The sequence below is a fragment of the Stenella coeruleoalba genome (genome assembly GCF_951394435.1).
Source record: "Stenella coeruleoalba genome assembly, chromosome: 20".
NCBI lineage: Eukaryota > Metazoa > Chordata > Mammalia > Artiodactyla > Delphinidae > Stenella > Stenella coeruleoalba.
Window position 1 is genome coordinate 13,943,416 of NC_137166.1, and position 15,873 is coordinate 13,959,288.

The window sequence follows — 15,873 nt, forward strand, 5'->3', positions numbered from 1 at the left end:
ATGCATAAATGCACATACACATACCAAATACATACTATATATAGTCCTATATATAGAGTCCTTTCATGTTTCTAATAGATAAGAAACCCCTCCTCCTCTGGGAAGTGAAGGGAGAAGAAAGTTTAATACTTCCCAAGGCTACAACTATGTGTGTGTGTGTGTGTGTGTGTGTGTACACACATGGGTGTATACCCGAGTGTGTGCCCGTGGGTGTGTAAATGGACCATAAGAAGCTTATCTCTACCTTCTTTGACTATCACTTCATATCTCTCCAGGAAGCAAAACACTTCTTCCTGAGAGCACCCTAATTTACAGGTGACAAAGTAGGGTCCCCAACCCTCCTCGCTCCAACCCCCTAGAGTTCTGTGCTTGAACAAACTCAGTGGCTGAAACAGAGCAAGAGGCCATGGATACATCCGGTGTCCAGGGAACTCAGAAGTGAGCTGTCTATGAAAAACAAGTGCTGGCCAGAGGTGAGGCTCTGCTGCCACGTGGTCCTAGGCCTTGTTCGAGGTCGAGCTTTGGTTAGCAAATCATAAAATGTGTGCTGTGAGACACTCAAAGAAGGGGTTAGAAAATTCCAGGTAAAACAAAGTTGACTAGGTTTTAATATGCTGAAGGGCATCTAGAATCTGTAGGAGAAAGATGTAACATTTTCTAAATCTCTGTTGTCCACAAAACCCACCACCCCCGTTTTAGCTTTTGATGAACCACTTTTGCAGGAAAAATGCTCCAAAGAACACACACCATGGGGGACACAGGTCTACACGTGGGGATGGGAAGACTGGGACCTGTCTTCATCCATGGAGGTCTCCATGGAATTCCTCAACATCAGTCTTGGTGACCTCATTCTCTGCTCTTAGGCCAGAGGGGACATTTCTGGTACCAGGTCGGAGTGAGGGATGCATCCATCCCATCCTATGTATCTGTGGGAATGGGCCGACAATCAAACTGGGGTTGGCTCAGGCCTAAGGGAGTGCAGAAAACAAGGACTGGTTTTCACTTACCTGTGGGGAGAAAGAAACTGTGGCTAAAAGGGGCCATTCGAACCGTATCACATTCACTTGGCTGTGATTAGTGATTGTGAAGCTCACGTTATAGCTGTTTCCAATGTGGCAGTCCCCAAACTGGATGTGGTTCACCAGAGCAGCTAAGGGACAGAAGCAGGGGGCAGTGAGTCCCCTCTTGCCTCCTCTGCAGGCTCACTTCCCCACGGAGGCAGGTCCTAAAAGACATTGTGCCTCACCCTCATGCAACCCCACCTTCCTTGGATGGTTACACTGGAAACGCCTGGAGTCCTTCGCCAGCAAGCTTTCTCTCCTATAGTCTACTTATCCACCCATCCATCCACCCACCCACCCACCCACCCACTCTGGCCCTCACCTCCATTTGTACAAAGGAAAACATAGCTCCCCACTGCCCGCCCGCCAACTCCATTTGTTTGGTGAAACAGTACTATTAAGGGCTGGAATTGCCACACAGAATACACAAGCCCCCATTAAATTTGAATTACAAGTAAATGATGAGTAATTTTTAGTATAAGTATGTCCCATGCAAAATTTTGGGACACAAATACACTAAAAAAATGGGGACTGCTGTGTTCTGACTTTCTAAATCTGGTAACCCTATTGTAAGTATGAAATCTGATGTCTGAACTCGGGTTCACTGCTGGCTCCTGCTTGACCCCTGATAACAAAGATGCCACCCTGTAGCTACAAACAGAGGTGAAACACCAGATACATGAGGAGCACTGATTTTAACCCATGTTGTACGAACTGCCTAGGGCTACACTCCAGGACTATAATTAAGCTCCGAGAGAAACTGTGAGACTGTGTTTATAACTCACTTCATAGCAGTCAGCCACACAATTAGGGTGTTTAGCAAATGCATTTTGATAATAATGAAGAGGTAAATATTCTCCTACCCAAAGAATATCATCAACCAAATGAAGCCGCAGTGCTTGATAAACCGCAGAGCAGCATGTCTTAAGCTCTAATGTCCACACAGGTCACCTGGGGATCTTGTTAAACGCAAATTCTGATTCAGTAGGTCTGAGGTGCTGGGGAGGCGTGTGAAATTCGCATTTCTAGCAACTCCCAGGTGATGCTGATGCTGTAGGTTCTCAGCGCATTGAGTAGTGAGGCTGCGGAGAACGGTCTTCTAGAGGTGGCACAAACCTACACCTTCTCTAATTAAACCAGCCCGCCATTTCTCTTAGAATGTCTAGGGTACATGATACGGATGAAACAGAGGATGCCAATGCAAGCCAGCTAAAAGATACAGACAGGGAAAACTACAGAGAGACATGTATTCACTTTTCAGCTAATCTGGAACTTGAATTTCTCTTATTAGCTAAATGGGAGTTTGAGCTCAAAGAATAAGTTCCCTAAGGGACAGACTCTCTCATTAATTACTCTTTGGAACTCCAGACACATGCACACTGATGCTCCACAACTGTTCTTTGAGGGAACACGTGGATGAATGCAGTGACTGAGTCAGGCATGCGGGAGCATACGGTAACAAAGAGGAGATTCAGTCCTAAATTCCCAGGAAGCTAGCCAACCTGTTATTTAAATTTCATTCTTATTTAAAATGAACCACAAGCCAACAGGTGTCAACACCTCACTGCTGCTTCTCTCACCTGCCACGAAGTCTTCCATCCTGTTTTCCTCGATGATCTCAGAGATATCTGAGGCCTCCTGGCTGGAGGAAGCCACCAGCCCGTGGATGTTGTCCAAGGTGATGTCATCCTCGTACCCCTCTCCCACCATGTGGATGACTGTCTCCTCGTACCGGTTGTTGATCACTGACAAGTGGATGTTGCCGGCCATTCTCCCAACCTTCTGGGAGTGGAAAACAACATCAAATTCAGCTGTGTCTCCAGGAGGAACAACCAGGGAGGCTGTGTGAGCCTTCTTTGCTGCAACGAGAAGAGAGAGACATGATCTAGAACCAGATTAAAGGAAGATGTATCCATAAAGACCTGGACTCAAGGGATAGCAGCCCTCATGTGGGAATGAGCCTCGCCTAGAGAGGCATTGGTGACGAGACTGGGCATCTGACTCTGGCTGGGTATACGTTAGTCCTCTAACAAAAGAGCTACTGGGACCCATTGCTCTCCAGCAGATATACTTGCCCTACTTACCTTTTGCCTGTGGTTTGTTTTCCTCTATGATGTAGATGTAGGAGGTGGACGGCTTCCCCTTCAGGGAGAAGACTCCTAGTTGGTCCTGCAGGTCAACATGCAACTGGCATAAGGGAAATAAGATTGAGTGTTAAGCTTACAGGCTGCTCATGAGTTCTGAACTGCAGTGAGACACTGTGCTGTTGGGGGAGTACCCAAAAAAATCATTGAGCCTAGTGCCCACTTTTTTGAGTTTCTTACTAAGAGAGATATAATAAATATTATACCTGGAGAGGACAAACAAAAATTTAGCTCAGCCCTTGCTATTCAAATAAGGAACCAGAGGTCCAGAGAGTATAGGTGACTTTGGGATTACCCAGTCAAAATGGGGTTGCCAAGGCCTCTGTTATTGAAAGAGGCAGTTGTGAAATATACACTAGACTAGTAAAATGGAAATGAATATTCGTCATTCTGTGAGGGCCTGAATAATGTGAGTTCCTAAAAACCAGTATCTACTAGGTACTAACACATTAGTTGCCTGAGAGTGTCCTGCTGAGTGTCCTACCAAGATAAGAAGAAAACCAAGGTGGACGTCTGACGTACCTGTAGAAAAGGGATGCTTTATAGCCCACTGGAAGCCATGTAGCTGATTAAAAAAACCTAAAGCCATATATCATATTTTATGTATGAGGAACCAGCAGACATTTTTAGAAGATAGTAATGCTGGCACCGTCATGAATAAGATTGAACAATATAAAAAATGAGGCACGAAGAAGGAAGAAATAGTGACATCACACAGGAAGCTTCTGAGATAAAAATATATATATTTAGAAATAAACTTAATAAGAAACTATACAGAGGAATCATATGAAAAAATATTGACATAAAAGAAGATGTAAATAAATGGGCTGGAATCCTACATGTTGTTCCTGGTGGAGAGCCTAAATACTCTAAAAGTAGCAATTCCCTCCTAAATAATGCATAGGAATCCCAACAGGATTTTGTGAGGAACATTATAAAATGATGTCTGACGTTCATCTGAGAGACTGTTAAAAAATCGCTAAGATTAGAAAAACAGGGAATGGGTGCTAATACCTTTTATAAAGCTACAATAATGGAAACCATGCAGGGTAATGGTAAACTAGGAAATATTGACTCAAGACAATAAAGAAATGCAAACCAAAAACCAAACAAACAGCCCCCCCCATCCCCCCCCACCCCCCCGATTTCAGAAGCATCACAGAGCTAAGAAGATAATGAAGAGTAACCAGACCAAGATCTGGAATGTCTAGAGAGGCCAGCCTAACTTTCTGGGCTGTTTTTTTTTTTTTTTTTTTTTTTTTTTTTGCGGTACGCAGGCCTCTCACTGCTGTGGCCTCTCTCGTTGCGGAGCACAGGCTCCGGACACGCAGGCTCAGCGGCCATGGCTCACGGGCCCAGCCGCTCCACGGCATGTGGGATCTTCCCGGACCGGGGCACGAACCCGTGTCGCCTGCATCGGCAGGCGGACTCTCAACCACTGCGCCACCAGGGAAGCCCTCTGGGCTGTTTTTGACCTGGGTCATTTGCCAGTCGGGAAGAGGCAGATGGGAGGCTGAACTGTGCTTTTCTGACGGTCTCTTGGTGTTCAGAGGGCAAAAGTCCTGTGAGGGGTGGGAGTGTTTTCTTTGCTCTAGACTAGGACCCCAAAGGTCTGCACAGTAAGACAAAAGTTAGGCTGGATATAAAGCAGCTCTCGCAAGGACAGCAATCCTGCTCAGAGTTGTCTGTCTAACACAGAAAATCTCAAGCTCTAAAACCAGTTTAAGGTGATCCTGTATTTCTAGTGCCCCCAAGTGCTAGGCAGAAGCAAATGCAAATTGCCTCTGAATAAAAATACATCCTTAGCCTAATTATTTCTAGATTAACTTTTCAAATATAATACAACACATGATCAAAAATAACCAGGCACATGAGGAGACAAGACAACATGGGCAAAAATGAACAGAAGCAGCAGATATCAGAATTAGACCCACTGGGCCTTCAGATTTTGGAATTATCAGATTTTGGAATTATAGACTGCAAAATGGCTGTGACTACTGTGTTCAAGAAATAAAAGTGACAATTTTGGCATGAAACTAGAAATCATAGAAACTGGTTATACAGACTTGAAAAACAATCTAATAAAAATTCTAGAACTGAAAAATATAATAACTTAAGAACTGAATGGAAAGTTTAATAGAAAACTAGATATAGCCAAAGGGAGAGTTAATGACCTGAAGGCAGAACAAAAGAAATCATGCAAAATGAAGCCCAGAGAAAAATGGATGGAAAATATAGTGAGGTTGTGAGACACAGAGGATATAATGAGAAGACCTTCCATACATTGCCGTGGCTTCCCACAAGGAGAGACGGAACAGAATGGAATAGAAACAATATTTGAAAATACATATAGGAATTTTCCAAAATTGACTCAGAACATCAACTGCAGAGTCCAGAAGCCTGGTGAATTCCAAGAAAAATCAATTAAAAGAAATCCATACCTAGACACATCATAGTAAAACTGCAGAAAACAAATACAAAGGTACAAAGCCAGGGGAAAAAGACTGCCTTAGAGGAACATTTTTGACTTATAAGCTGACACCTCAGCCATAACAATGGAAACCAGAATACACTGGAATAATATCTCCCATTTGCTGAAAGAAAACAACTGCCAACCCAGAGTTCTACAGCCAGCAAAATTTACGTTAAAAATAAAGGATACATTGAGATTTTCAAATAAAAACTGAGAGAATTCACCACTAGCAGACTCGCATTAAGGAAATATTGAAGAGTATTCTTCAGTAGGTAGAAAAAGGATCTCAGATGGTAGGTTGGAGATGCAGGAATGGAGAGCAATAAAAATGGTAACTTCTGGGTGAAGCTAAATGGGTCCTAACCACATCAACAACGACAGTAATAATGTCTGGTAGAATCCAAAGCCCTCCACAAACTGTCTCCTCACGCTACCCTTCTATTTTTATCTCTCACTGTTCTTCAACCTATACCCTATGCTCTCACAAAGCTGGTGCTTACTAGTTCCTATTTGTACCTTATAATTTTTTTTTTTTTTTTTGCTTCTGTGCCTTTGTCTTTGCAGTTTTCTTTCTCTGCCTAGGCGTCACTCACCGCAGTGCCCACTTACGAAGCCCAGCTATACCCTTCGACGCCCAGCTCAAATGTCATTTTATAGTGAAATTTTCCTGGATTCCCCTAGATGGGAGTAGATTATTTTCAAAAGTCCTACAGTTCTTTGTATAACACTTACACAATTTATCACTCTTTTTTTTTTTTTTGTAAAATAAAAACATAATTGCTGAACCAAAAGTCCCTTCTGATGTTATATCTCTCACCCCTGATGGAGTTCCTTTCTTTTTTCCTTAGTACAAATGCAATGTTCATTACAGAAAAAAAGTGAAAAAATAAGGAAGACACTCAGAACACCCATAATCCTACCCACTCAGCTTGGTGTATCATCATTGCTCACTGCCTTGCACAGTAATTATCAGTGTACCATGTATCAGTGTACTATGTAATCAGACCACGCCTAATTCCCCTCTGAATGTCCCATGTTTTACCCAGGTTAACGTACGAGGAACATCAAAGAAGCCCTCACGAGTGAGGGATGGCAGAAACCCCAATGTCAGAAGTCTTGCTTCTAAATGATTCTCCCTTTTCACCCCATGCTTCGCCCTCCAGCAGTACCTTGGCAGGGATGGTGCCACTGTTCTTGAGGACAAGAGGCAGCGTCTCTGAATGACCAAGCAGAAGCCTCTTAAAGAGGAGCAAGGGGTTTCCATACTGGTTGTAGAGAATCGGCCGCACAACGGTCACTCGAGGGAGGTTCCCCTCTCCAACAATATCAAACGTGAGGCTTTGATTCTTGGCCAGGTTGCTGCAGGGAACAGAAAGATCAAGGCCTGTCAGCCTAGCACGGCAGGAATGACATTGCACAGAGAGTGTGGCCTGCTGCCCTGCTGGAGGAGGGGGAGCTGGGGAGCTGGTACCTGGGCAAGCCGTCCAAGGTGGCCTCAAAGATACACTGGTAGGTCTGCATGGTCTGTGGGGTGAAGAACACCGTGGCAAAGGCATGTGAGCGGCTGGCAACACACATCTTGTTGGGTTCCACTTCAAAGATGTCAGTGATGCGGGCAAAGATCTGGATGGGGGCGGGGAGGAAGCAGGGATCGGGGTGTGTGCCACTTTGCATTTGCACAAGGCTTGCTGCTCGCCTCTACAAGCCCTGCTGTGACATCTCCCTCCTCTAAGCTCTGCAGTAGGCATGTCCCACTGCTTGCACAGTCATGATTCTGGAAGGAGCAGCCTGGGTGCTCAGGGACCCGCCCCTGAGCAATAATCGGCCAGACCTGTGATCTTGGACTCAAACAGATGAACTAAACCATATCTCAGATAGTCAGATCCCCTGGCCACTCCACCACTCCCCACACACAAATAAATTAAGATGCCAGAGACCCCTGGTGGTTGCTGACGTGGGGCTGAGCTGGAAGCCAGACTAGAGAAAGGAGCAATGGAGACGCCATGTGTGAGAGACACGTGGCTCCTGGCAGATGGGGAGCCACGGCTGGTCTTCTGAAAGCTGGATTTCGGGTGACAGTTCCAGTCCCACAGACCTCTGGCTACACGCTGTGTTCTGCCCTGCGTGTGAGGTCTTGGATTCACTGAAGCAAACCTTGCTATGCTGGGGCCATCTTGAGTGGGTCTCTGCTCCTTCTAACTCCAAGAGCTTTGGCTTCTGCAGCACTTTCTCTGCTCCTGTCTTAGGCCAGTGTTTGGGGAAGACTGTAGGGACTGTAGGGACCCCTGGAACGGCCTCAAAAGGATTTTTTATTCTCACGGGAGGCAGGTGGGATTCAAGACTGACTATTCCTTCTTGTGCTTAAGCTGAGAGCATAAGGTTTCTTTCCTCTTTCCAAGGAATAATCTGCAAATTAAGGAGGAAGATGACAACATGATGCCTGCAAATCCCTGTTAAAAACCGACCTTTGTTTAGAAATCAGGCTTGCTCACTTTTTATGTTTTTAGAACAGAATAGGGAGAAAGCTGCCCTTTCCTGTCCCCAAAAGGTCAGAAAGTGATAACAGTCTCTCAAGCCGTCTCTCAACTGTCTGCGGTGACAGTCTCCCAGAAATGCACACTACTTTTGGCTCTAGACTAGACCAGCCCTCTCGGCCATCTCCCTACCGCCATCAGCCATGAGAACAAGACCAACTCTGGGGCACAAGGGCCACCTGGGCCGAGATTCTACCTTCGGGCAGAGAACTGATGTGGCTGAGCTGACACTAGGCAGTGTTTGCAGTACATCGACTGGAAATTACGGGTGAGTGAAACCCACTGACTTAGCCCTCTCTTTTGGTACCCTGAATTTTCTGTTCCACTGCGAGGGAAAAGGGTCTCAGTATGGTCTGACTTAGATAGGGAAGGCAGTTTTGGTCTGGAAGACCCTGAGATGGACACTTATTATTTACCTTGCATGTAGATGAAGCTTGGCTTTAAACCAAGCCTTATATCCCTAGGCTCTGGGACCTAGGGGAAGAATTCAGCATTTCTGAGCCTCAATTTCCCCAACTATAAAATGGGGATAATAATACAAAATCTGATACTACAAACTTCTGAGGATGAAATGAGATAATAAATGAAAATCACTTAGCACAGTGCTCGACATACAGCAGGAGGTCAATAAATGCTCACCATTTCACCTTACACTTCTAGTCTGACACCCCCCAAATCTCCCTCGCCACCAACATGCCACCTGAGCAGGCTTCATGACCCGATCTTTGGCTCTCCCCACAGTGCTTTGTCCCGTAGACACGTGAGTGTCTGATGGAGGAGTGCACTGCTCCGTCGCGTGAACCAGTTTATCAGAGAGGTACCCAGAGGAGACGCCCACTGGGATAAACATATGCCCCCTCATATAAATTCCAGGGGGCCTGAGAGCCAGATAATCCCCATTCACAATACAGGCTCCAGAGCAGGGGTTTCCAAGAGCTCTTGCCCTGGCTTTATGCCAACCATGGTGGGCCGGGGCCACTGGGGCTACTCACCTTGTTGGAGACGGGCTTAAGCACAATGTTCACGTCACAGGCGATCTTTCCCATGTTGCAGATCTTGAACCGAGCCTTGGCCTGATGGTCCACCAGGACATTGCAGAAGATGAACTTGTTCTCGTCCTCCACAAACAGTCCCCCGCTCTCTATGGTCTGCAGGATGCTGTACAGGTTGGCGCTGCTACAGATTCGGTGCTCCTCAAATATCAAGGTGGTGTTGTCGGTCACGAAAGCTGGGGAGTGGAGGGAAGGCTGTGAGATGAAGGCTGAGAGCTCGATTCCTGCTCTCTGCAATTCCTAATTTGGAGGTTTAGACTCCAGCAAAGGACAATCACAGAGGGGAATTCACACAAGAAGGTGTGAGGGATGGGACAAATTCTGTCTTCTCTTCCTCTTTTGGACTGCTTTTGCTGGTCTCAACCACCTTTTCTTCCCAATGGTAAGGAGGATAAGATCCGGGGTGAGCTGAGGAAGGGAGGAGGCATTTGGCCCACTTTGGTGAGAGGCTGCAGGGGACCTACAGCCAGAGCAAAAGGAGCTGTCTCCGTGCTTCATCTGAGCTCTTTCTGGGTTAAAGTTGTAATACACTCAGTCATTGACCACTGTTCTCTGTGCATATGTTACAGGGAGTGGCCTGGCCATGAGCAGGATTCAGTGTTTCTGGGTTCTGTGCCATATCCCATTGTACCATCATTCCCAGGTAACAATATCCATCTGAGAATCCCAGACCAAACTCAGGAAGACCAGGAGTTTAAAGCTGCACATCCCCTTCTAGGTGTGCATGCCCTGTAAGTCTATAAGGAAAAATATGGCTGAAGACACCACAGGAAGATCTAAGGTCCCAAAGGAAGAAGCCCAGCCACGTCTATTAGGCATCTGCAAGGGAGGGGGTTCTTACAGAGGAAGGAAGGTCTTTTAAGGGGTGCTGTCCCATCTGAGTGCCCAGTACCTGGCTGACAGGCTTCGGCCAACAGGCTGTAAGGAATGCCAGTGGGCTGGTCTCTTGGGTCTCGGTCAGAGATATCAATCGCTAGAGATTCCTCACATCTTCCCACAGGGTCAGCCACACAGTCAACGGTCACGACCTGCATTCCTCCGGAAGAGATGGAGCCAAACCCAGGGTACACGGTGAACATGCCGAGGGTGCAGCGAGCCTGCAGGAAGGGTGGGAGGGGCAGGAGGGGCAGAGGCAGAGTGGGTGGCAGAGTCTGAGCCCTTCCACCAGAGTCATGAGATGGTGTCAAGAGGGACTGGATGTGGGGGGGGGGGGGTTGGGGGGCTCTCGCCACAGGCTCTCTCTGGGCCCAGCTCTTCTCCTGGAGGCAGGGAGAGTCTGGGGGGGCTCCAGGGACAGGCTTTCTCGGCACTTCTTTCTATGCACATTCCTTCTGAACAGTCATGGTTAAGTGGGGGTCTAAGGGAACAGACACATTCTACATAGTACAACACTTACCCAGATGGGAAACAGGGGTTAGGATTATGGACTTTTGAGTCAGATGCTCCTGGGTTTGAATCGCAGCCCTGCTGCGTATTAACTGTTTGACCTTGGACAAGTGACTTCTCTGAGTCTTAGTTTATCAGTAAAATGAAGCTAAACACTTTACCCTGAGAGCACCGGAGGCTTCAATAAAAGAATGTGTATGAAGCAATTAGCAAAGCATCTGTGCTCAAAACATGGGGTGTTATCATATACTTCTCTGGTTCTTAGGAGCTTCCTTCCTTTCTTATTTTTTTGCCCTCAGGCTTATCGAGATGTAATTGACATATAACATTGTATAAGTTTAAGGTGTATGACATGATGATTTGATACCTGTATATATTACAAAATGATTACGTCAATGACTTTTAACAGCTACCAGGAACAGCAGGATTTCATTCCTCCATCTTTCTGGAGCCCCTCCCTCCATACACACCTTAATTGTAGTGTTCAGCATGTTGCTTGTCAATTGCTTATTTACCCTCTGCTTTTTATAAGTGTTTAAAATATTTCCTCTACATCCTTTTAGAACCACATCAGACAATGTTATAACTTTTTCTTTGATAGACGTAATTTAGAAAATTCAAGAGGAGAAGGAAAGTCTATTGGATTTACCCACATAATTGCTTGCCATGTTTTTTCTTCCTTCTTGATGCTCCATGATTCCTTCTTTTATTGTTTACTTTTTGTTTAGAGAACTTCCTTTAGCCATTCTTTTAGGAGAGATCTGCTGGTGACAAATTTAGTTTTCCTTCATCTGAGAAGATTTTGATTTTCCATTCATTTCTGAGGGATATCTTTGCTGGATATAAGATTCCGGGTTCACAGTGATTTGCTTTCCACACTTGCAAAATGTTGTGCCATTTCCTTTTGGCTCCTCTGGTGTTTGGTAAGAAACCTGCTGTCATTTAAATAGTTTCCCCCCATATGTAAGTATGTAAGGAGTCAGTCCTCCCTCATTGCTTTCAAGATTTTTTGTCTTTACTTTTTAGAAATTTGACTATGATGTGTGTTGGTGTGGATTTCTTTGGGTTTGTCCTGTTAGAGATTTTCCCAGATTCTTGTATTTGTAGGTTTAAATATTTGCCAAATGTGGGAAGCTTTTAGCCATTTTTTTCCTTGAGTACCTTTTCAGCCCTGCCTACTTCTTTTTCTTTTCTTTTCTCTCCTTTTTATTTATTTATTTGTTTTTTTGGTGTCATGATCTTTATTTATTTGTGGATTTATGTTATTAGTTATGTTTTAGGACAAACATGAATTTCCATTCTTTGAAAACAAAACAGTTTTGTAGAGGTTTATTCTGAATTATTTTACACAAAATAAAAATAAGGAAATATTTTTGTACGTTCACATGATAGGACATTTCATAGGAATCAAAATTATATTTATGAAAGGTTTTAATGACTTAGGAAAATGCTTATGAGAAAGGTAGGTGAAAAAATAGTATAAAGTTATTAATATATTACCTCAATTGTGCACATATGCCAAATATTATCAGTAACTAACTCAGGGTGATGGGATTAGGCATTGTTTATGCTTCTTTCTATCAATATTTTACTTTTCAACTAGAGTAAGAAAAGACTATTTTCCTTTTATAACAACACTAAAAAAACACTCAATGAATGAAATAGATAATCAACAAGGACACACTACATAGCACAGGGAACTCCACTTAATACTCTCCAATAACCTACATGGGAAAAGAATCCGAAAAAGACACACATGTAGGTACAACCAAATCACCTTGCCGCACACCGAAACCAACACAACACTGCAAATCAACCATACTCCAATATTAAACAAAACAAAACGAAACACTAAATGAGAGACTCACAAGGAAAAGCCTCCATCTATGGTTGCTTTCCATTTATCCAAAGAGATGAGATGGAGAAGGCAACGTACCAGGTTTATTCAGGCTGATCAGTCCCACCAAAGGGAAGAGAGGCAGCATGCTCAACTCTCCCCACATATGCCTTCCTAGTTTGGCTCCTAACCCTTCTCCAAAAAATCTCACTCCTTCTTTCTCTCCTTTCAATATCCCCTACCCTGACCCCCCCCCCCCACCACAAATTCCATCAGACTTTTCTCCAGGGTAGAATGAGCTAGTCCACCATTGCTCGATGACCAGTTATCATTTTTCTTCATTTGCATATGCTTTTAAAATAGCGTATTATACATCCTCCGTATTATACATACATATATCCTATAAGGACATTATAATATCCTTAAACTAAGTGGAGACTCTGTAACAGAGTTTGGGCTGAATCCTCTGCTCCATTTGCTTGAATGCCAACTGTGTTCTTTCCTTACTTTACTGGTGAAGTAGTAGCTGGAATGTAAACAGCCATCCACGAGCACCTCCTCCTTACCCTACCTGTGTCTATACAGGGACTTTCTGACCTTATTCTCTCAAATGCACTAATGTAGTATATTTCTAATAACATAGCATACAAATTTTTACATTATTATAGCTCTACAAACACTGTAACCCAATAAAGGTTATTTCTTGAACTATTAAGCAACTTAAGTAGCGTAAGAGTGGAGAAGGTAAGAGTGGAGAAGGTAAGAGTGGAGAAGTAGAGCAGAGAGGAAGGAAGGAAGAAAAGAAGAAAGAGGAACCATGGAGAGCGTCCCAAAGTTGTAACTAATTTGGGAAAGTAGCATAAAATAAAGCCTCTCCAAAGTGACATAAAAAATAGAATGCTTCTATTCTCTTTGTGTCACTCATCACCCAGTAGTCCTGGGAGGCCCTGAACTGCAGGGTAGGAACCCCTGCTTGAAGCAAAATAAGAAAGAGTATTGCTACACCTTCTGATCAATTTTAATTAGTGCTGTTCATCATATATTTTTAGCTTTTTGAACACATGGTTATTACATTAAACCATGTGACTTCTTTAGTCAATGAATTGTGAGCAGAAGTAAAGGGCGTCACTTTCAAGAGGTAATTTTAAGAGACAATGTGTAATTTATCACACTGTCCCCTTCTGTCTGCCATGGCAACCCAAAAGCCTGGGTCTGAGTGTAAGGGCAACCCAGCGCAGTGTCCTCCTTCCTCCCCCATAGACATTAGTGAGAAATACTGAATAGAATTTTGTTGTTTAAAGCTATTGATAACTTTTAGGGTTGCCTGTTACCATGAGAATAGCAGACCCTGACTGATACTAATGCCGGTTTAAGTTAATAGCAAACGCTGGCTTGCTCCGCAGCCCTACCTATTTCCTACCTCTTTCTGGAACTCTGATGACAGGGTTGTTAGATTTTTTGTTATAGTTCCACAGGTCCCTGAGGGTCTGTTCACTCTTTTCCCATTAGACTAAACAGACTTTCAGTAGACTCAAAACAGTCTATTTTCTCTTTTTCTTTATATTGGGCATCCTAAGACACCTAAGATTGGACATCTCTTGTAAAGATGTCAACATCCTAATCCCTGGAACCTGTGAATATATTACCTTACATGGCAAAGGGACTTTGTTGATATGATTGAATTAAGAACCTTGAGATGGGGATAGTATCCTGTACTATCCTCGGCCCAATGTAATCACAAGAGTCCTTAGAAATGGAAGAAGCAGACATAAGAGAGTTAAAGGGAGATGTGACTATGGAAGAGGCTGGAGTAATGTGATATGAGAAGGACCCGATCCACCATTGTTGGTTTTGAAGATGGAGGAAGGGAATCATGAACCAAGGAATGCAGGTATCCTCTAGAACATGGAAAAGGGAAGAAAGTGGATTCTCTCCTAAAGTCTCTAGAAAAGAATGCAGGTATCTTGCCAATACCTTGACTTTAACCTAGTGAGACCTGTATCAGACTTCTGACCTACAGAACAATTTAAACAAGGGAAACAATTTGTATTGCTTTCAGCCACTAAGTTTCAGGTGATGTGTTATGGGAGCAATAGAAAACAGACACAGGAACTTCTATTTTTCTGGTTTCAAGTTCACTGAGTCTTTCTTTTGTTTCCTCCATTCTGTTGTTGAATCCATCCACTGAGTTTTTTTTTTTTTTTTTTTTTTGTGGTACGCGGGCCTCTCACTCTTGTGGCCTCTCCCGTTGCGGAGCACAGGCTCCGGACGCGCAGGCTCAGCGGCCATGGCTCACGGGCCCAGCCGCTCCGAGGCATGTGGGATCTTCCCGGACCGGGGCACGAACTCATGTCCCCTGCATCGGCAGGTGGACTCTTAACCACTGCGCCACCAGGGAAGCCCTATCCACTGAGTTTTAAATTTTGGTGATTCATTTTTTTCAATTCCAAAATTTCCATTTGGTTCTTCTTTATATTTTCTCTTTCTTTGCTGAGACTTAGTATATTTTTATTTCTTCCAAGCATATTTGTAATGGCTTTTTGAAACATTATGCTGGTTGCTTTAACATCTTTGTCAGATAATTCTAACATCCTGGGCATCTCGGTGTCAGCATCTATTGCTTATCTATTTTCACTTAGTTTGAGATCTTCCAGGTTCTTGGTATGCTGAGTGATTTTCAGTTGAAACCTGGATATTTTCGGTATTATATCATGAGACTCTGGATCTTATTTAACTTCTGTTTGAGCTGGCTTTCTCTGACACCACTCTGGCAGGGGAGGGGGGTAACACTGCCTTGTTACTGCCAGGTGGGGATAGTAGTCCAGATCCTCCACTCGGACTTCTTAGGGTGGGAGTTCCAGTTCCCCCTAGTCTTTGACTAATATTTCCCTTGTGGGGAGGGGTAAGAGTGTCTCATTACTGTTCTGCTGATTCCATGGGTTAGGAGGTCCCCTGGGGGGGATGAGAAGGATGTCTCATTACCACTGGGTTGGAGTGGAAGTCAAGGCTCCCCATGTGGTGTTGCCATTGACAATGGTGGAGGTGATGGTGGGTAATGAATGTCTGGCTCCCTACTGAGTGTTCTTGGACATCACTTTGGCAGGGGGTCAGGGCACCTCATTATAGCCTGGATTGAGTGAGAAGTCTCGGCTCCCCACTGGCCTGTGCTTGAAATATGTGGGGTAGGACCACAGATTTCTCTGTCATGTTTGACTGTAATATTACAGTTCTTATCTGAAAGTTTTCTGTCTTGCTAGGCTACCTTTTCCTGGTCCTTTGGCTAGTGGGAGAAGGCTTTTGTTGGGGCCTTTTTTGGTCCGTGCTTGTTGATGTTTCTGGATTGCTGGCTCCCTCAGCACCCGATCTAGGGTATACGAAGCAAAAAG

At 44.3% G+C, this 15,873-nt stretch overlaps 1 protein-coding gene across 1 annotated transcript in view; it reads right to left on the minus strand.

Annotated features, from left to right (window-relative positions):
• HYDIN (HYDIN axonemal central pair apparatus protein) overlaps window positions 1–15,873 on the minus strand; it is a 432,533-nt gene that overhangs the window by 43,116 nt on the left and 373,544 nt on the right. The window contains exons 60-66 of the mRNA XM_079907197.1: window positions 10,157–10,361; window positions 9,205–9,440; window positions 7,150–7,301; window positions 6,848–7,037; window positions 3,146–3,248; window positions 2,642–2,920; window positions 1,008–1,150 (exon numbers count right to left, since the gene is read on the minus strand). Of these exons, the coding sequence (XP_079763323.1) occupies window positions 1,008–1,150; window positions 2,642–2,920; window positions 3,146–3,248; window positions 6,848–7,037; window positions 7,150–7,301; window positions 9,205–9,440; window positions 10,157–10,361 (1,308 nt within the window). The remainder of the gene's footprint in view (window positions 1–1,007; window positions 1,151–2,641; window positions 2,921–3,145; window positions 3,249–6,847; window positions 7,038–7,149; window positions 7,302–9,204; window positions 9,441–10,156; window positions 10,362–15,873) is intronic.